Consider the following 21,521-nt stretch of genomic DNA (forward strand, 5'->3'; position numbering starts at 1 on the left):
GTTTAGGCCCATATTCTCATGTCATGCTATACAAGCTGTAGTTCTTTTCTCTAGAGAGATAACCACAGTTCCCAAATTCAAGAGGCTGAGTAGTTGTATTTTTAAACTTTGGGTATGCAGATGAACACTCTTGCTTTATCTCCACTGGGGGTAGAACCTTATATTAATGGCTCCTTAGTACTAGATTCACTGTGATCCCAAAGTAATCACCTTGCTCAACTCTCTTCACACATATTGCCTCAATCTTTTTGTAGCATGCAGTATTCTTAAACTAACTGAACATTTCTTGAAAGAGGGATATCAATTGAGTGCAGTGGCTGGGGTCTCTTGTTCACAATGTCTTTTGCTACTGCAGCCACCAAAGTGATTCTAGATATTTCTCTGAATAATTTAACTTCTTTTGTTATTGTGATAGATTCTAGCCCTTATATATAATCTACATTATCTAAGCATAATTTTGAAGAAAAATATGAATTGTTTTTATATACTTATCTTGAATAAGAATATAAAAACTATATACTTATATACTCAATATTTGAATCACCTTGTGATTCAAAAGTAAACATTATTTTGCACTGAAATAATTATTTCTGACCATATATAAGACAATTCATGTTAATAAACTAACACATGATATGCATATTTAAGTTTCCTTTCATAAAAATGTTTACAGTAATGTGTTAGATGTGTTGGCCAAAAATGGCACCAGATTTCTTTCTTTTATTCTTAATTCTGTTGAGTAGCAATTAAAACACACAACTCCACGACACAGAGAGACGCCTACAGTAGCATCACTCCCTCCACCTTGGCAGTTGCTAAGGATGCAAAGGTGGTGGTGTATGCAGCACCTTGTTATGTAGTTCATTGCTAAAGAAGATACGGACTATTGAACTTAAGTTCATGTTAAATATAAATATATTTATGTCAGTAATATGGAGATTAGATAGGGTATAATTATATAATAAAAATATCTGAGTTTCTCTCCTGTCAATTGGATGATATGTATGATGTTTAATAATTTGATGTGTCAAAAATTTTATGTGTTATGTCACCCTGGTGTTTGGTCAAGCACTAGATGTCTATGTAATGATATTATTTAACTTTGACAGTTAGTAAACTTTGCATAAAGTAAGTAGTGTGGTTGGGCCTCACCCAGGTGATTTAAAGTTCTAACTGCAAAGACTGAGGTTTCCCAATCAGAAGCAATTGTCTCTCAAACTGTAATGTCAACTTCTGCTTGAATTTCTATTTCCTGAGCTGCTCTACCAATTTGGGGCTTGCAGGGCCTGCCAAATAGCTCAGCAGACTAAAACACCTGCTTAGGCAGAGTGCAGCGGCAGGGGTTCGAACTCCAGCTTGCCGTGCCGTCCCCGTTCCCGGGGCGCGCTGAGACAGTGACTGAGACTGGGCGTGGTGACACGCTCCTGTAATCCTAGCGCTTGGGAGGCTAAAAAGGAGGATCACTGAGTGAGTCTATGTAGTGAGACCCTGTAGACGCTGTAGACCCTGTCCTAAATACATTTAAAAAAAAGACAAAAGAAAAAAAAATGAGGACTTGATAGGCCCCATAATTGCATAAACCAATTCCTTAAAATCTCCCTCTCCCTCTCTCTCTCCCCCTTCCCTCTTTCCTCTTTTTCCTTATCTTTCTTACATAAAAATATCTGCTGTTTCTCTGGAGAATACTAATACTTAGTACTATGAAAAGTTTTCCAAAATAGTCCACTTAAATCGAATGATTTGTATCATCTATAACCAAGCTGGCTTGTGACGGTGCTTCATGCTCAGGGTTTATTTTGCAGGCATTGCAGACGCTGCGGGAATACTGGGTTATGCGTTGGGTTATGCAATAGGAGCACCACAGCTTAAGTCTTCTCAGAATAGCACTTCTCAAACAAAAAAGTAAGCTACTTTCTTGCCCTTTTCTTTTAGTTTTCATGTGTAAAGTATTGGTTGAATTGACCTGTCAGCATATAAATATATATGTATTTAATTAATAATAAATATATTTTGAGAAATATATTTAAATGTGATGGCTATACATATATATATGTTAAAAACAAATGTATTTTGAGTTTTCATGCTTAAAGTATAATTAAAACCATACTCATTATGGCAGACTTACTTTTTTTTTATGGTACCAGGTATTAAACTCAGGACCTTGTGCTAGCTGGGCAAGTACTTATTCTGCTAAGTTATCTCTCTGGCCTCAGACTTACTATTAATTTATCACATAGTTTTCAGTAAAAGGCACACAGTGTCTTCACCACTTTCAAGTGTACAGTATAGTAGTTTTAACTATATTCATGTTGTTTATAAGAGATATGTAGAATTGTTCATCATCCAAAACAAATATTCTATATCCATGTGGCCGCAGCCACTATAATTTATCAACTCTCTTTCCCCTTTCTCCCCAGTCCCTGGTAACCCTTATCCTAATTTTTTTTTTTGTACTGGGAACCAAACTCAGCACCTTGTCTTGGCAGGCAGATACTGTGCCAATGAAATATATTCCCAGCCCTTAATTTGTTTTTAGAAGACTTTGATTATTTTAGATACTTTATATAACTGATATCTCATGATAATTATTCTGCAACTGGATTGTTTAACTTTTTACAAAAGTCTTGCATTTTTATCTATATGTAGCATATGACAGAATTGATATATTTTGAACAGTCTTTGTATGACAGGAGTAAATCTCAGTTGATCATGGTGCATATTTTTTTAATATGTTGTTGACTCAATTTACTAGTATACTTTTGATTATATTTGCATCAGTACAAATCAGTGTGCATAGTCTATAGTTTTCTTGTAGCATCTTTACTATTTCTGTAAAGGCAATAGTTAGGAATTTGAAAATATTCCCTCTTGTTCAATTTTAGAAAATTTTTGAGAACTGTTATTAATTCTTATTTAAATGGTTAGTACAATCCTACAGGGAAACCATATAGTCTTATGCGTTTGGAGGAAGGTTTTTGATTACTGATTATTGATTTAGTAGTGAGAGATATTTTCAGATATTTATTTCTTTGTGATTCAGTAGGTTGCATGTTTTTAGAAAATTATTAAATTCTTTTAGTTTTTTTTGCTATGTAACTATTAATAGTCTTTTATAATTGACTTGTATCTGTGAAATCTGTTGGAAAGATTTATTTTCATTTGACTTTTGTTATTTTATCATTTTGTGAATTCAGCTCTGCCAATTTTGATCTTTCAGGAAATAACTTATTTTGACCTTCCTATTGTTTTCCCATTGTCTGTTTCATTATTTCTTGTCTTTATTTTATTTTTCTTTTTGCTATACACATTTTAAAGCTGTGTTTTAGTTATGTATTGAGGTAGTAACATCTTTCTTCTTTTTTGTTATTGAGATATTGAGCTTATTAAAGAAGCTATACTTATCACTACAGTGAGACATAAAAGTTCACATTCTATCTCTGAAATGCTAATATCATATCTAAGATAGAATATATGAGTACTATAGTATTATTGATTAGCTAACCTGTTTTGTGATTATTTTACTAGAAATAGTTCCTTGTTCAGTCTTCAAATTATCTAGCGTAAGTACAACATCTTTTCCTACCAGCATATCAATTGTTAGTGGAAGAAGTTTAAGAAGTAACAATAAAATTCCGGAACTAGGTTACCTATTGGTATAAGAAGATAATGCCATTTAAGGTAACTTTGCATAGTTACTGAATGATCACAGGTTGTAGAAAAGAATAAAATGCCTGGTAGATCAAGGCTTTGAAAAATTTTGCTATATCACTTAATAGTTTAGGTGACAATTTTTTTAAGACTTCTGAATGATATAGTTTATTTTAATGATAACTAGAGAATGCTCCTAAAGAAAAGAAGTTAAATATATGATTTCTAAGACAATGCTATAGCTCTAGTTAACATGTTTTGAAATAAAGTAAATCTTTCTAGTGGGTAGAACTCCAGGCTGGTTTTCTACATAGAATATAGGAAGGGATGCTTAAGGTCTGTATTTATACTGATTTACCTTGCTTCTGTCAGGTGGTATGGACAAGAATACAAGGACAAATTTCTTTGAGTACCCATGGGAAGAGAGTATTTTTTTTTTGAGGACAGCCTCTCATCAGTTTAACAAGAAGTGTCAATCAGCTTCTCCCTCCCCCTCGCCCCGCCACCTGTCCCCTTTTTCACTGCAGTCCTTCCTCAGACCCTGACAGTTGAAACTGGCCTGATTATATAGACAAAGTAAAATGGACATCTTACCATGGACTTCATAGCCCAAGGCAGTCTCTCATCAAGAATGTTCACCAAGAGTGTAGTAGCGCTCTGCCAAGGGTCCAGTTGTCAACAACGGTGGGAGGTCATGCTCGTGTTCCTCGTATGCTGTATTTACTGAGAGAGCAGCCCGACAGGAGGATAGACATAGACCTTGCGACTAGGTAGTGAGGCGGCAATGATCACAACTAGTTTTTGTTTTTATTTTCCTCTATTTTTTTTCCTAACAGTTTATGTGATGAATCCTAGTAATTTATAGTGACTACCCTTGACTGGATTTCCTCAGATTCAGAGCTTGTGACAAAGCTGAGTAGACATGCTTCACTTAAGAGGTCATAACAATCAGTATGGTAGACATTGGAGAACTGAGCAAAGCAAGGGAAGACAGGGCCTCTGGTGTGGACATCTGCCAGTCTAGGGGACTGAAGATATGTTTTAGTCAGCACTGTCTTTGATTTGTATGTGTGATCTTGAGCCGCGGGTCCTCCTGCAGCAGCTCTAGGCAGCCCTCAGAGCTGCAGGCCTGGCTCCCGCCCCTCTGTCTTGCAAGCCTCAGCAGGCTGTGTACTCAGGGTGGACTCCAGCAAGGAGACATTTGATGGCCACCGAAGTGGTCACCCCTGTCCTCCATAAGTCCTCAGCGGCTCAATACAGTTTAACTGTATGCTAGGGGGAAACAAAACAGAAGGATAGATGCTAACAACTGTGAAAATTTTCCCTAAATGGCTAAGAATTATCAATTACAGCAAAATACTGGAACTTTAAAATCACTACGAGAAAGAAAAAAATGAACAAATCCTACGCAAGATGGTTCATATTCTGTCCCCTGCCATCACCACTCCAGGCTTCTGTGAGAAGCCCTGCAGAACAGGAAATGCTGCGGGGAGAGCAGGGGACAGAGAAGCTAAGAAAGGGTCCCAGCAGGGACTTAGAAAGATATCGAGACGGACTCATCCTACTAAAACTGAGAGTTCAGACAAGAGAGTGGGAACAAAGGATTCCAAATACATGATTTAAAGGGTGAGATGCCTTTATGCAACTTAAAGATCAGGCTTTTCCTGACAATTTAGAGGCATGATTTAAAGGGGCAAGAGCAATTTTAAAGAAGACTGAAAGATTTTCCAAATGCAGAGCTCTGATGGAGAATAAAATTAAATAGGAAGAAACAGGAGTATTTTGGGAGAGGAAAGGAAAGAGGAAATATGATCCTGGGAGACAGAAGAGATACATAATTGGAAAACCAACAAGAGCTATCTGTCAACAAAACCAGCAAACAATAGCTACAAGTTCTAAATTAATGCAGATTAATAAAAAAACTTCCCATTTGCTCTCTGATTGATTACGACTTTGTTTCTAGTAAAATGCCAAAAGTTGAACTTTTTCTTTTGTTCTCTATTATAGCGCTTTCAACAACATGGGTCATGTGCTACAGCAGAACTGGTGGTTTGATTTTCTGCTAGTCGCTTTGCTTGCTTGGTCTACGCTGATACCATTCTTATGCTTTCCATACACCTTAGCAGGTGACTATCAACATGTAATTAATTAAGTACAGGTCAGTAGCTTCCAGCCCCCGCTCTCATTATCACAGGATGGTTGAACTATAGTTCCCTGTGATTATACCTCTTTTACCAACCTGTCATAGAGATATAGTGTCATGCGGTAATGTTGTTAAACAAACAAAACAACACACAGCCACATCTTTTATTTATGGATCAGAATATATATATATATATATATATATATATATATATATATTTTCCTTCAAAAGTGCTCCATATTTAAAATATATAGCTAGAGGATCAGGCAGATAGCTCAGCAGACTAAAGCACCTGCTTAGGCAGAGTGCAGAAGTCAGGGATCAATTCCCAGCATGCAGTGCCTGCCCTCCCTCCAGGGTGTGCTGAGACAGCGATTGAAAGTGGTGGTGGCGCATGCCTGTAATTCCAGCGCTTGGGAGGCTGAAAACAAGAGAATCACTACAAGTCTGATCTGCGTAGTGAGACCCTGTAGACCCTGTACTAAATACGAAAATATATAGCTGGGTTTTTAAAATGAAGTATACTTAAAACTATCTAACTTGCTTTAATATTTACACCATCCCAGAGAAATTTTGTAAGAGGAAATCACTATTAAAAGTATTGAAAAATAAAAAAGCAAATGTACAGTAAAAAAAAAAAAAAAATTGCAGGGCCAGCCTGATAGCTCAGCGACAAAAGTGCCTGCTTAGGCAGAGCGCAGTGGAGAGGGTTAGATCCCCAGCTCAGGTGCTGGCCCAGCCTGCAGGGAGTGCTGAGACAGCTATTGAGACTGAGCGTGGTGACGCGTTCCTGTAATCTCAGCGCTTGGGAGCCTGCAAACAGGAGAATCACGATGAGTCCGATCTTTGTTGTGAGACTCTGTAGACCCTGCACACTCTGACCTAAATATAGAAAAAAATAATAATAATAAATTCTCTCTTGATGATATATTTCATTGGTACAGAATATTTTTAGTAAAAACAGAGCTTATTCTTTTAAAGTTTTGGACTGTACTATCAAACATGTTTGCCACTTGTCAAATGTGTCGATTTAAGATAAATTTAAAATGTGCTCAATTCTAGGAAATCCATTTCAAGTAGTTAATGGCACGAGCCGCCAGTGGGCAGCACTACTATGGCTTGTGCTATCGCATTCTCTCAATATCACAGCATCCTCGAGAAAGCACTGTTTCAGAAGAATGTGTCTTATAAATAATTGGTTTGGCCTCAGCTTGTTTGAAAATGCCTCATTAGCCTTTCCAGAGTAAATTGGGTTTATTAGGAATTGTATGTATATGTCTTGTTTGTTTTTCAATTATTTGGACAGTTCATAAGATTCTTTTCCTTGTTAACATGCAGGTACAACCAAGATAAGAGCTAGGAAACAAAGAGAGTTTTATTTGTATGAGAGCAACCTTAAATATTGGAAATTTGAAGGAAATATTAAGGATTTGTTTGGTGCTGTTTGGGTAAAGTAAAATATTCTTTGTAAACTTTCTATTTAAGATGATCAGTACAGTTTTCTAATAGTGGGCTTAAGAAAATAACCATAAGTATTCAACCTAAATTTGCACAGAAGTTTCTGAGTCTTAATTTAATTATTCATTTTCCATATAGTAGAAGATCAGATACCACTTATATAAATGGCATTGCCAAGAACTTGGCTGGTGTCAGAGACTAATACCAGGTGTTTCCTTTTAATTTTGCTTTTGTATTATTTTATGTTTATTTTCCCCTATGAAATGAGAAATTTCTTTAATGAGACAACGTGTAGGTGCCAACATTATTTTTACTGTGTTTAAGTCATTTAGAAGAATTTTAGAAGTCAACACACTTTCCCACGAACATTACATTTCATGAAAAATATCTCATCACAGTATCAAATGAAGAACTTTGGTTTCTCGAGGTAAGAAACAGGGCTGTCGTACAGACCAAAGCATGCAAATGCCAACTTCCAAACAGTTTTCATTGTAATCACCTTTTTTAAATGTTGCCTGCCCAACTGTTTTACTAAGGTATAAATTTTAGCAAGTTATTTTTCAGATTACCTTGTAGGTGAAACTCAAACTTCAAAAATAGGACTTTCAAGACTCTTGCAATAGAATCAACTATATTTTCTTGCCTCATTTTCTCAGAATTTGATTCCTTCACCCCCACAGTCACTTGCTTTTTATGTTGCAGACAGTCATAATTTTTCACTGCTTTCTATTCAGCAAGTTTTCCTTGGGTCAAATCATGACCTATGCCTTGTAGTTTATTAGTCTTCATTAAGGTTTCTTTAATTTCAATTTTATTAGAATGTTTAAGCCCGTAATTTTTAATTTCAAAATTTTTAATGCGAAAGTCAGCTATCACTTTTTTGATATGGTTAAAATGAAGATACAGTTGTTTAGTAAACACTGCACAAAATTTAAGCATGAATATTTTAAGGTTTTTGTCTTTAAAAACTTTTAAGCTTGCAGTAATTGCGCATATTCATTGGATTTGTTGTAATATTGCAGCACTTGCACACAGAATGCACCAGGTGACACCAGTAAGTCACATCCCTCCCCGCCCTTTCCCATTTCTTCGTTTCAAGCCTTGGACTTCTTGCTTCTAACTGCTCATCCGGCATGCTCTATGGTGTGTTGTAGTTGGGAACCATAGTCAGTCCCCTATGCTGTAGAAGACAAGAATGGACTCTTCTGTGTTTTGGGGCTTGTTTTCCAGCCATCTTTTCTCAGGCCTTTTTTCACTCTCCAATATTCTTACCAACTTTTACTTTTAGATTCCATGTGTGAGAGCGTACACACAGTACTGCTTTACCAAGTCGCTTACTCAACTGAGTGATATCCGTCAGTTCCATGTAATTCTGCTACAAACGACATGATTCCATTCTTCTTCATGGCTGAGTACTATTCAGTTGCTCCCACACCCACATTTGTTTTACCTGGTCATCAGTTGATGGGTACCTAGGTTAATGTCGCAGCTCAGCTGCTGTGACAAGCGCCACGATGCTCACGGTCAGGCAGGTGGTTCTCTGGCGTGCTGGTCTCATTTTCTTTGGATATTGTTGTGTTGCTCAAAGGTCTGTGGGGTAGGGCTGGGGAGACAGCTCAGCAGTCTCCGCGCCTGCCTGGAAAGCACAAGGATCCCAGTTCGTTCCCCAGTACTGCGTACCAGAACCCCGGGGCACGTCCACGTCAACCCCAAAGCCGGGCGTGGTGGTGGTCCACGCCTGTAATTCCAGTGCTAGAGAGGCTGAGACAGGAAGATCACTGTGAGTCCAGGCTGCATAGTAAGACCCTGAATCATATAAATAAATTAATTTAAACAACCACAACCACAACAAAAAAGTCTATGGGGATAAAGGCTTGCTTACCTCACGCAGCCAGGCCAGGAGTTCTAGGAAGAGGATTCTACCAAGCAGGCTCCAAAGGAAGTCTGTAGGTCAGTTAGTGGCTCGTGGGCCCTGGTCCCTTCCTTTTTTGCTTCTGTGACCTGGAATGTTGGGTGGGGCTTGCTGCTGGTGCACTCTTGCATTGACTAGCATTTTGTAGCAGGGTTAATCGAATAAGGACTGAAAGTGCTAAACTTGTGAGCCAACACGACCTCTTTATCTTTATAAATTAATTATCTCATGTATTTGTTACAGGGACTGCAAGCTGACTGAGATATATAGCTGGACCATATGGTATAGCAATTTCTTATATTTTCTTTTTCTTTTAGGAATGTGCGTTCTGTTTTCCATAAATATTGGACCAATCTACATTTCTATCAACAGGGAATTAAATTCTTTTCTCCATATCCTTGCCAATATTTATTGTTTGTCTTTTTGATAATGTCCGTTTTAACTGGAGTAGAAGGATATGTCTTTATATAGTCCTCTTGATTTTCATTTCCATGTCGGCTAATTACGTTGAGCAATTATTTTTTCAGCTATGTCCTGGCCATTTGCATTTCATCTTTTGAGAAGTGTCTATTCAGAATATTTCTCCATGTTTTTAGTTTATATATTTTGCTTTACTTTTTTGGGGTTTTTTTTTAGATTATTTATTTTGAATATTAATATTTTGTCAAATGAATAATTGGTAAATTCTGTCTTTCTCTGGTTTATGTTTTTACCCTTGTGATTATTTACTTTGCTGAACAGAAGCTTCTTTTTTTGTTTCAAACTGAAATGAGTATTTTTAATTTTAGGAAAAATTAAAATTTCTTTAAAAAGTAATAAGAGCAATGCACTGTATATCATTAATTTCAAAGCAGTTATTCAGAGTACAAATAAACCAAATTAATTTTTACAAAATGATTCTTATGAAAGAGAAGCAAACACAAGACAATGACACAAAGTTTTGCGTTCAATGAACAAAGAAATGAAAGAAATTAGCTTATGTACATATTGAAATATTTTCCATTTGTCTCCTTTTGCTTTTCCAACCTGTATCTTTGCATTCCATAAATACTGCTTATGCTGATGTCTTGAAGTATTTGCTCTGTGTGTTTTTAGTTTTATCCTTTCAGCTTTTACACTTAGGATTTTGGCCAATCTTGAGTTCATTTTTGTGCTGGGTAAGAGGTAAAGGTCCAGTTTCAGTCTTCTGCAAAAGGATGGCCAGTTTTCCCAGCACCGTTTACTAGGGCTGTCCTTTCTCTAATGTATAATTTTGTCACGTTTTTTTTTGAGACTCATTTGTCTGTAGAAAAACGAGTTTATTGCTGGGCTCTATGATCTGTTTGCTGCTGGCATAGGAGTCTGGTTTTAGACTGGTTTGTGCTCTTTTGATTACTGTGGCCTTGTAGCATTGCTGAAGTCAGATGCTGTGATTTCTTTGTTCTTTTTGTTAGAGATTACTTTGGCTGTTCATTGCCTTTTCAGCCCCCACACGAGTTTTAGGATTGCCTATTATCATTTGCAGGAAGTGAACCCCAGAGGGCTCCGTCCTGGAAGAGCATCCCCAACCATTTTTATTTTTCATTTGAAGACATGGTTGTGCTAAATTGCTCAGATTGGCTTTTAACTTGTGATCCTCATGCCTCTGCTTCTCCAGTAGATAAGAGGACAGCTTCAGGCCACCATGCCAAGGGAATGCCATGTCTTTTGTCTGCACTGAATCCCATGGGTTACTTTTTGTAGTATGAGTATATTAACATCTTTAATTCTTTCAATCCATGAATATGTGAGATCTTTGTATACTCTTCAATTTATTTCATCAGTGTTTTATAATTTTCTTTGTAGAAATTATTCATTGGGTTAAATTTTTTCAATGTATTTTTTGTAGCTACTATAATTGACACTTCTTCTGTAATTTCTTTCTCAACATTGATATTGGTATACTACACTTCATAATTAGTATATAAAAATGCTACTGAGTTTCATATGTTAGTTTTGTGTCCCACAAGTTTACTGAATTTGTTGATCAGTTCTAATAGTCTTTCAGTGGTGCCTTTAGGTCTTTAGACATAGTCATATTATCTACAAACATGGATAATGTGGTATTTTTTTCAATTTATATGCCTTTTAGCTACATTTAAAATTAGATCATAGAGAAAAAAGTAATCCTAAAATTATTTATTAATTTTACAGAGAAATTAATTTAACAGGGATGCTTAGAAATTTTATTAAAAAATGTAAATACTATGAATCCCTATTAAATAAGACTGGAATAAATTGGAAGATATAGTGCATTAATTTGTAAAATGGTAATATCTGTATATGTGATTTCTCAAATCTATGAATTCAGTGAAAGTATAATCAGTTCTATGCTATGAATTTTATTTTTTGAGTGAATGAAAACTTGATTGTAAAATTCAGATGGCTCAAAACAAGCAAAAATCATTAGGCTTAGAACATATTAAGTATTATGCAAACTATAATACTACAACAGCATTATATTTCCTCTGTACAAATAAATAAAAGTAATAGAACAGGAAGAGAACTCAGCAACAGATTCTGTGTGCTATATAGAATTTTGAAAATGATAAAATAAACACTTAAGAATAATTTAATGTATGTGATGAAAAATTGGGTTCTCTATATGTAAAATACTAGGTTAGATCTCTACCTCATATTGTGTGGAAAGGTGATTACCAGGTAAATAAAATTTTGGGCAGGTATACGAGGTGTTGAATGCAGGGCCTTTACACTGAGCTACATTCTGTTTGAACTTGGGATCTTCCTGCTACAGCTTCCCAAAATGCTGGAGTTACAGTTCTGTACTACCACACTTATAGAAAACAAAATTTTTAAGTTAATAACATAATGCTAAAAACTAGAGAAATATTTTGTAACATAGAAATGGGACAATGTTAAACAAGATTTTCATAGTGTGAATTATTCAGTATAACTTTATGGATTAGAGTACATAAAGCCAATGATTTCTAGCCAGAAAACTGTACATAATATTAATAAATGGGTAAGAGACATCTAAATCCAGGAGACGAATACCTAGAATGAACAAGGAAAACTCTACACAAAATGTTAAGGAAGACTAACAGAAATAGGAATAGTCTCTACACACACACACACACACACACACACACACCTCAAATAGCTGAGAAAAGTTTCGTTGCATTTACAATTACATAATACAAAATAAAGCTTTGTGACACTATATTTGTCTGCCTGAGATTGTTTTGAAAAGTAGAAATATTGTCAAGTACTTGAGACTTATGTAGGATGTCCCCGTTGTCCACTGCTCAATGACAGAGCGCCACAAACCTTAATGGCATAAAAAACGAGAAAAGTCTATTTTGTTAATGTTGGGAACAATAATTTCTTTAGAGACTGGTCATTGATGTAGAAATGGCTATATATATATATATATATATTCCTCTTGAGCCTAACAACATAACTGATAAGTAACATTCCCATTTCAGATGCTGCTGAAGTCTCCAGTGTTTATGTATCAAGCTCTATCCAAAGCTTCAGAATCTTTAATTATTATTGGAGCCTCTGAATTTTTGCCTATTTATTTAGAAACTCAGTTTATATTAACACCCACGATGGCAGCTTCACTTACAGGTAGTCTTTCCTTCGTATTATCATCACTTTAAAAAAATTTGTGAAGTCTTCACGTATGTACATTTATTAAATACTGTCAGCGAGCAGAAAATACAAAACTCATGTGAGTGTGGCTCTGTGGACAAGCAGTGCCACCCACAGCTGTGGTTACGCTCTCTGCTGATGTCCTGGAGGTATCAGACCAGGAGCAGGAGCTCAGCCTCCCCCTGTCTGTGGCCACCTGAGGGAAGGGTCCTTATCTGAGACCTAATGTCTTCTCTTTTAATAAAATAGAACTTTCCAACATTGTTTAAACAGAACAGGTTTGTGGCTAAAGCGGGGCTAATTTCTCCCAGATGACCCCGCAGTGTAGCTCACCAGCGTACACCTGCTGGATGTGTGCCAGGCCCTGGCTCAATCCCGGAGCTGGATGAAGGGGAGAGGAAGAGGCTGGAGGGTAGAGGGGAGTAGAGAGGACAGAGGGAAAGGGCACGAGTGTGGGAAGAGGGAGATTTTTAAGAAAAGAATAAAGTTGTGTATTAAAAAGCAAAGAAAATGATATTAATAGAATTAAAGAGGGAATAGAAAAATAGGAAAAATTGAAAAGAGAAATGGAAGAAAAAAAAAAACCATCCAACTAAAAACTTAAAAGCAAGATAAAAAGAAACAATGAGAAATAAAAGGCAACAGTAATAGGATAGATGGAGAGAGAAAAAAAATAGTAAAGCCTTTCTCCTAGCCAGGTGCTTTGAAAAGCTGCTCTCCGGTTAGCGGAGAGTCCGCCCTGCACGGAGGGGTCAGTGGGCTGCAGCTGAAGTTCATACATTCTCAAAACGCTCGCCCAACTAGTTGGGTGGAATGCAGGCTGCACCGGGCACTTCCCAGGTTGAGAGGCCGGTAGCAGCGCCGGAAGTATGTTCTCACGGCGCTTTGGGTCTGCTCCTTGGCCCGGGTGCGGGCGGATATGAACTTCCCCGCCTTCCCTCTGCTCCGGAGGTCGTTAGTCTGCGCCCCTGGCATCACGCCCATGTAGGGGGCAGCAAACCCTTCTGCTCATTGACCGCGACTTGGCAGAATGGCGTAGGCACGCGGCTTTCAAAGTGTGCATCGCGGACCTGGCAAACACCCGAGCCCTGGCCTAGTCCCAGACTGCCCGTGGCAGCAGCGACCGACGCGCCCTTTTCTGCGCTGCAGTGGCACCTTCAGACGTGGCGCGTTGACGTAACCACCCGCGGCTGGTACCGCCTCGCTGCCCCGGTGGCAGGGTCTCGGGGTCCCTGCGCCGCCGCCTCCCTCCGCGTCACAGGCCAGGCTCCTCAGGGCGCGCGCAGGCACAGGCTGGCGTCAGGAACACCTTCCCAAGCCCGCGGCTTCTGCCTGTCGGGGATCCCAACGTGCGACTATGCTGGGTTTTCTGGTCCCAGGCAGTTTAATCCCTAACACAGGTTTAATCCCTAACTCCTCTTAAAATAATCCTTGGCTCTTGCACTCTGAGAGTTTGCTGTGGAAGGCAGGGAATTTCTTCTCTTTAGGCCAGATCGTTGTGCAGACTCCAGCTCACCTATTTATTTAAGCTGCTTTCCAGAACTGTGCCAAGCCTTGAGTCTCTCTTTCACATTACTTTAACAAATTTAATCTGATGTTAGTAGATTTTTTTCTACTTAGAAGCCCTCTTCACTCAACCAGGGACCCTGGAACCAAGACCTGGGGCCTTCATTTTTCGTCCCTCCCTCTCTCCTTTGCTTCCCTAACTCCTCCCTCCCCTCCCCCTCTGGTCCTGGAATGCTGGAATGTACCAGGTTTTCTCTGCCATCAGGGTCCCTGCAGATGAGCCACATCCCTTCCTCTGTGTCTGTCCTGTGGGGGTGCTGAGCCCTGCCCCTGCACCAAGCTGACTCTCCACTTTGTTTATAATTTTAACAATTAGATTGTTTAGCACCCAAATTTCCTGTTTATTCCTTTTCATCTACCCAGTGTACGATTTTCCCTTTTATTTACTTTATGAAATATTTTGTGTTTATCTTTTATATTTTTGGACACTCTCAAATGGCTTGTTTTCCAGCCTTTGGCAGGCCTTCTGTAATCCAGACTCAGCTGGGGCTCACACGAGCTGTCTGTGCATTCCATTTCCTTTGCTATGTTTCAGCCTACACCTTCCTCTGGCCTGTGTGGATCTGAGGGGTTTGCACCAGTGTGTGAGTTTGCTGGGCTACCGCCACCTGATTGTTTTCTAACTGCATTTCTCTTCATCCTTCTTGTTTTCTGTTTTCTATTCTTTTCTATTATTTCTTGAGCTCTCTTCTTCCTAAGTCCTCATACTCGAACAGAAAACTATGTCTTCCAGGGGCTTCCTAGGTTCCAACTTTGTGTTATGAGACTCTTCATATTTCACATATATTTACAGACACAATGTGTGGCTTGTTCTCCAATCCCTGTTGGAGAGCTCTTGTCACCTAAATCATACCTCTTGCAACAAGCCACAAATCCAGTTGGCTAACGAACAATAGCTTTCAGAAAGACAGGTCCCAGGTTCTGACGGGCATGGATTAAGTTACTTGTTTGTCTTTGGTATCCTTGCCATACAGAAGCAAAATTCCACCTGGCTTCATTAGAGTGAGTAGATGTGAGTCCTCAGACTCACTCATGAAGCCATGTTTCATAAGGTCCAGGTTTTTGCAATATCTGTGACATTAGCCTCCTATCTCATCTCTAAATTTACATATGTACTTGCTGTATGTTAGAGCACAGGATATTGGATGAATGTATGAATTTTATGTATTATTAAATAATTAACTTTCCTCCTTGTTTTTAGGACTTATTTTAGTTCCAGCAGGTGCACTTGGCCAACTCCTAGGAGGCATCATTGTTTACCAGTTGAAAATGTCTTGTAAAGCACTGATGAGATTTATAATCGCTTCATCTACTGTAGCCATTATATTCTTTGGAGTAGTATTTTTTGTACACTGTGATCCAGTCAGGTTTGCCGGAATAAGTGAAAATTATAATGGGTAAGTAGAAATTTGTATAATGGACTTCTAAATCAGAACCCAAGAATAAAAGTCCCAATTACTAATTATTCAGTGACCTTGATATACTTCTATCATTGTTGTAATTATTAGACTTGTAAAAGACATAGAAAGCACAGTTTCATCTTTCACATGAAGGAAGAAATACTCTGACATCTGATGACGCAGCTGCATGGCTTGTTCATTCATAAAGCATAGAGAAAACTACATTGAAATGAACCAGAACCTAAAAGTGAAATTTTACATTAGTGCAGGGAGCAAATAGGAGACATTACTGACTTCTGGACAATGGCAGTTTTACCTTTTATTGATTTAATTTTATTGATTTAACCCATCTATTTTCTTATAATCATCAGAGAATGGATGTGAAGGACATATGGAAGCCTGGGTAGATACTAACTGCTTTACCTAAATGGCAATAATTCAAGAACTAGGCAGACAGGGATATTACATATCAGGCAACAAAACTGGAACTAGACACCAAAGGAATGAGCAAGTAAATAAGTAGAATAAGTCTTCTGCTTATAGTGCTGGATGGAAGAACAGTAGTCAAGACATGGTACCAGAGCTAGTAGCTATCCACAAATGGAAAATATTACTTTAAACTTCAATCATTATACAGACTTATTTAGACTGTAGATTAATATGTATCATAAATTGAAAGAAAAGCTATCAAATTTTTATGAAAAATAAAGCTGAAAATTTAGAACTATGTGAAAAGTTCTTAGACATATTATTACATATAAGCTATAAATAGAAAGAAAAGACACATTGTACTCTACCAAAGTTAAAAGTTTTATGTTCAAAAGACTAATGGGAAAAAACATTCTATGAAATGGACAAAAGATTTACAAACTAAATGTTTAAAAGTATAATTGGAAAATTAGTGTTAGTTCAAAATCCTTGGAACAAAAGAACACTAAGAATTTGCTATTCTTTTACTCTACTGAGAAACAAACGAAAAATATAATTTTTCCCATAATTTTATTAAGAAATAAATAGCAATGAGACAGTTTCAAATCAAATTGGTAGGACTGTTCCAATAATTAACACATTGCACACTGCCTTCCTAGTAGTTATTTGTTGTACAAGATGCAGACATGATATCCTATTTACAAACACTATTAGAACAAATCCTTCTATTCATTGAATTAAGAGAATGTAACTATATATCTATCCTAACCATTTTGAATACACAGATACAAAATGGTCATTCGTCTGTATCCCCTTTTTTTGTTTAGTTCTGTCATTTAAATATTATAGGTGTGTGAACTCAGCAAAATATTCCAAAATAGTCCAGTTCTATGAAACTATTTTGTTTGCACGTTATCATATAAAACATGTAGAGATAAATTTATCACTGATGATCAAAACTTTTATGAAGAAAGACGCCACACCGTTGATATGCATAAAACACCCAAGCTAAGCAAAAGAATGTTTATATATCTAGGTCTAAATATAATAAAGATGTTACTTCTCCGCAAATTGTAACTTCATTGCAATGTTAATAAAAATCTTAATAGAATTTTTCACAGACCTTAAAGAATTTATTTTACAATCAAATAGAAGGAAAAAATACTAAGAATATGTCATACACTTCCTAAAAGAATGTCAAGTTAGAGAGCTTCACTAAAAGAAAATCAGAATTTATTGGGAGACTAACTATTAAGATAATACCTTCTTTTTCTCATTCCTGCACTTTGTGATGCTTAGTTGTTATGCTGACTTTGGAGACTGGTGTAGCACAGCTTGATCACTTGGAATCATTCTAACCCGGTCACTTTCCTGACCCCTCCCTCTGGTCTCCATTTCCAATAGTCTAATTCTAGTTTCAGTAATCTCTCCTTTATTTTTTTCAGTTACTCACTTATAGTTTATTTTTCTCAGATAAGAGAGAGCATGTGATGCTTAACTTTCTGAGTCTATCTTCCTTCACCCAGCATGATCCTAACTGCACAGATGGTAAAAGATTTTAAAATAGTCCAGTCACATAGTCCTGAAAACTTGGAAACTTGATATATGAAAAATACAGAAAGATCATTTTATGAGGAATGCTGAGCTTTTTAAAAAAACTAGTTCTGGAAATTTTATTCATCTCACAGGAAATAAAACTTCACTTTCAACCTCCTATAGTACATAATTCTCTAGTTTGTAGAAGACCTTTAGGTCAAGAAACAAAATGTGTAATGTTTAGGAAAAAATAGTAGCGAAATACCGTTGACCTTAGAGTAAAGCAGAATTTCTAAAAGTAGATATAAAATAATTTAAATTTATAAATGCAAAACTGATATATTAGATTATAGTAAATTTGTGTCACAATTTCGTATCTATACATTTTGTCCAAAAGAATGTTTATTGCGGAGTAGAACAGCACAGAGAAGGAAGAGGAGAAGTACACCACGGCTTCTGTTCATGATCTAAGAAGTGTAGTATTCCTTATGCTCTATTTTCTGAATGCTTCTAAATATTTTATAGTTAGGAAAAGGTATATAATATGTCAATATTATATTATATTGGTAAGTCTTACCCAGTCATGGAGGTTGAATCAAACTCAGGACCTTACACTTACCAGAGGTGCTTGTTCCCTGAGCTATATCCTCAGCCCTTGAATACTATGTCTTGAATAATATTGAGTAAAATATGTCTTGAACACAACACACCCAATATGATTTAGATAAAGTGAATTAATCTACTTGAGGGAAGAAATGAATGAAGAAGAGCAAGGGATTCTTACAGGAAAATTGAATCCCATCAACAAACACACGTACGTATCTTTATCATTGGGTTTTCCGAGGGAGAAATGAGAGAAATGTGCAAAAAATGTATTTCACAACCTAACAGCTGAAAACTTGCCAAGTTTTGCGGGAGATATGGGCCTGTAATTCCAGTAAGGCCCAAGAGTCCCAGTTAGATCCAGCACAAAGGTGTCCTTTCCAAGGTGTATTATAATCAAGCTGCCAAAAGTTCAAAAGAGAGTCCCAGAAGCTACAAGAGAAAATGTCCAGCCACGTGTAAAGGAATCTCCCTGTGCAAGTATCAGCAAGTTTGTTCACAAAAAATTTTCAGACCAGGAGAAAATGGGGTAATGTATTCAGAATGATGAAAAAAAAGAGCGAGAGCTGAGCAGTGTATTTGACAAAATCACCCTTCAGAAACTCAAGAAAATGAAGTCTCAGGCAAGCAAAAGCTGAGGTAACTCATCACCTCTAGAATGGCTTCACTAAGGTTTCTTGAGGTAATCCCAAATCTACAACTAAAAGACTGATAACTCCTATCATGAAAACACAAAAAAAGTGAAACTCACTGTAGGACTGAAAAAAAAAAATCAAACCTTATCATTTAGGAAACCACCACATCACAAAAATTAACAGTAAAAAAGGGTGAAGTAATGGATATGTAAAATGACCATAGAACAGGTGACAAAATGATAGTATTTTGTTAACAATCAGTAATAACATTGAATATAAATGGATAAAGCAGCCCATCAGTGGCTGAATGGATTTTTAAAATTCTCAACTATCTATTGCCTACAAGTCATTCAATTGTCTTTGAAATACGTTTTGTTTTCACAGTATGGAAGCCAAAGACAAATAGGGTAGTAACCCTCATGGCAGGTAAAACAAAGTTCAAGTAAAAACTGTAAAAAGAGATAATATATGTTATTATATAATGAAACAGTGGATTGAGCAAGGAGATATAAAATGCCTCTAAATTATATGCATTCAATGCCCGGCCACTCAACTACATAAACCAAATGTTATCAAATCAAAGGAAATGATGAAATCCAACACAATAATAGTTGGGCATTTCAGCATTCTGCCTTTAGTAATGGACAGATCACTCAGACAGAAAACTGAGAGACATTAGGATTGAACTATACTATATTCCAAATGGACCTCACAGGTGCTATGGAATATTGCATCCAATAGCAATGGAGCACCCTGTAACTCTTCAGGATAGACCACATTGTAAGTCACAAAATAAGTCCAAATCAATTTTATTTTTTAAAATTAAAATTCTAATGGTGGGAATGCAAACTAGTATGACCATTATGGAAATCAGTATGGAGATTTCTTAAGAACTAAAATTAGAAACTGCATGTGACCCAGAGATGCCCTTGCTAGGTATCTCCCCTCAAAGAGTTTCAAGTCATCATACTACAGCGATACATGCATACTAATGTTTATAGCAGCACAATTTGTAATAGTTAAATCCTGGAAGTAGCATTTACATCAACAGAGGACTGGATAAAGAAAATGTAGTATCTATATGTGGTAGAATACTACTCATCTCTGAAGAATGACACATCTGAGACAAGTGTAGGAAAATGGATGCACCTGGAAAACAATGTTGCATGAAATAAACCAGACAAACAAGTCTAAACAGCCTTGATATCTCTCATTTGAGTGAGGCAAAGTACAAATAAATGATAAAGGATGGATAGGGACAAAGGGACAGAGTTCTTGCATCAAGGAAATAAGGGTGAGGGGTGAAGATAAGGGGAAGGGAAAATAAGAACGAAGATGTGCCATGTACAGGAACCTAATACCCAATTAAGATAAACAATGTATGTGACAACATGAGCTGAGACATTATCAACAAGAATGAAAAGGGAGATGGGGAACCAGAGGAGGAGAGGAACGGGGGAAGGAAGGAGAGGAGGATTAAAAAAAAAGGAAGTGTAATGTGAACACGTTAGTGTTGACATGTAATATGAGCTGCAATGTGACCATGAATAGGAACTCTCCGAGATGATTGTAAACTGCATAAATTATAAGTACTCATTTAATAAAAGAATATTACATAAAGTGGAGGAACCAAACATGGAAAGTAAGAGACATGCTCCTGAAAATTAATGGACCAGTAAGAATTTAACACAGAAATTAAAGTTTCTTCAAAACATGGAAATAGCACATACAAAAATCTATATTATACAGTAAAAGTGTCCTGAGAAATCTATAGCAACAACTGTCTATATAGAAATATTGAAAATTTTCAAAAACATAAACTGACATTGCAAGTGAAGGACCTAGAGTAACAGGAACAAATCAATCTCAATATCAGAAATAAATGATAATCAGAGCACATATAGATAAAAATAAGACTTAAAATATTGAAGATCAATAAAACATTATATTGCTTTTTTAAAATTTATTTATTTATTTACTTGTGTGTGTGTATGTGTGTGTGGCCAGCTTAGCCCACCAGGAGGCAGGGCTGGCTGGCATGTGGTGCTGGGGGATTGAACTGCAGTCCCTCTGCTTTGTTAAGCTTGTTCTAAGTAGGTGCTTTAGACCACTGAGCCATCTCACCAGCCCATCTTTTGGAATTTTTTTCCAAAGGGAAAATCTAACATTCATGAGTCATTTCTTTGGTGCGATGTTTTTTCAAATGTGTTTTTAAAAAACACCAACATCAGATTCACAAATCCTGCTGGAAACCAAGGTCCTGTAGGCACAGCTCAGACCTGCCAAGCCAGAATCCCAGCAGTGAGGGAGAATCATTGTTTACACATGTAGTGGGCTGAATGTTTGCCCCCCCCAACTCACACATTGAAATTATAACCCCCAAGTCAATGGCATTAGGAAGTAGGGCTTCAGGAGGGGCTTTGACTTAAGCGTTGAGAATTTGCACGTGGGATCAGAACCCTTCTGCCATAAAAGCATATAATAATAAGTCAGCAGTTCGCCTCCTGAGAGGTCTCATCAGAAACTGCCCCTGCTGGCACCCTGATCTTGGACTTCCT

General features: G+C 37.1%; 1 protein-coding gene across 1 annotated transcript in view; it reads left to right on the forward strand.

Annotated features, from left to right (window-relative positions):
- The window catches only part of Slco6a1 (solute carrier organic anion transporter family member 6A1), a 62,947-nt gene that overhangs the window by 14,226 nt on the left and 27,200 nt on the right, over positions 1–21,521 (forward strand). Inside the window, exons 4-8 of the mRNA XM_023707558.1 lie at positions 1,803–1,902; positions 5,656–5,774; positions 7,130–7,239; positions 12,626–12,770; positions 15,562–15,757. Of these exons, the coding sequence (XP_023563326.1) occupies positions 1,803–1,902; positions 5,656–5,774; positions 7,130–7,239; positions 12,626–12,770; positions 15,562–15,757 (670 nt within the window). The remainder of the gene's footprint in view (positions 1–1,802; positions 1,903–5,655; positions 5,775–7,129; positions 7,240–12,625; positions 12,771–15,561; positions 15,758–21,521) is intronic.

This window comes from Octodon degus, unplaced genomic scaffold, assembly GCF_000260255.1.
Source record: "Octodon degus isolate 3935 unplaced genomic scaffold, OctDeg1.0 scaffold00009, whole genome shotgun sequence".
Taxonomy (NCBI): Eukaryota; Metazoa; Chordata; class Mammalia; order Rodentia; family Octodontidae; genus Octodon; species Octodon degus.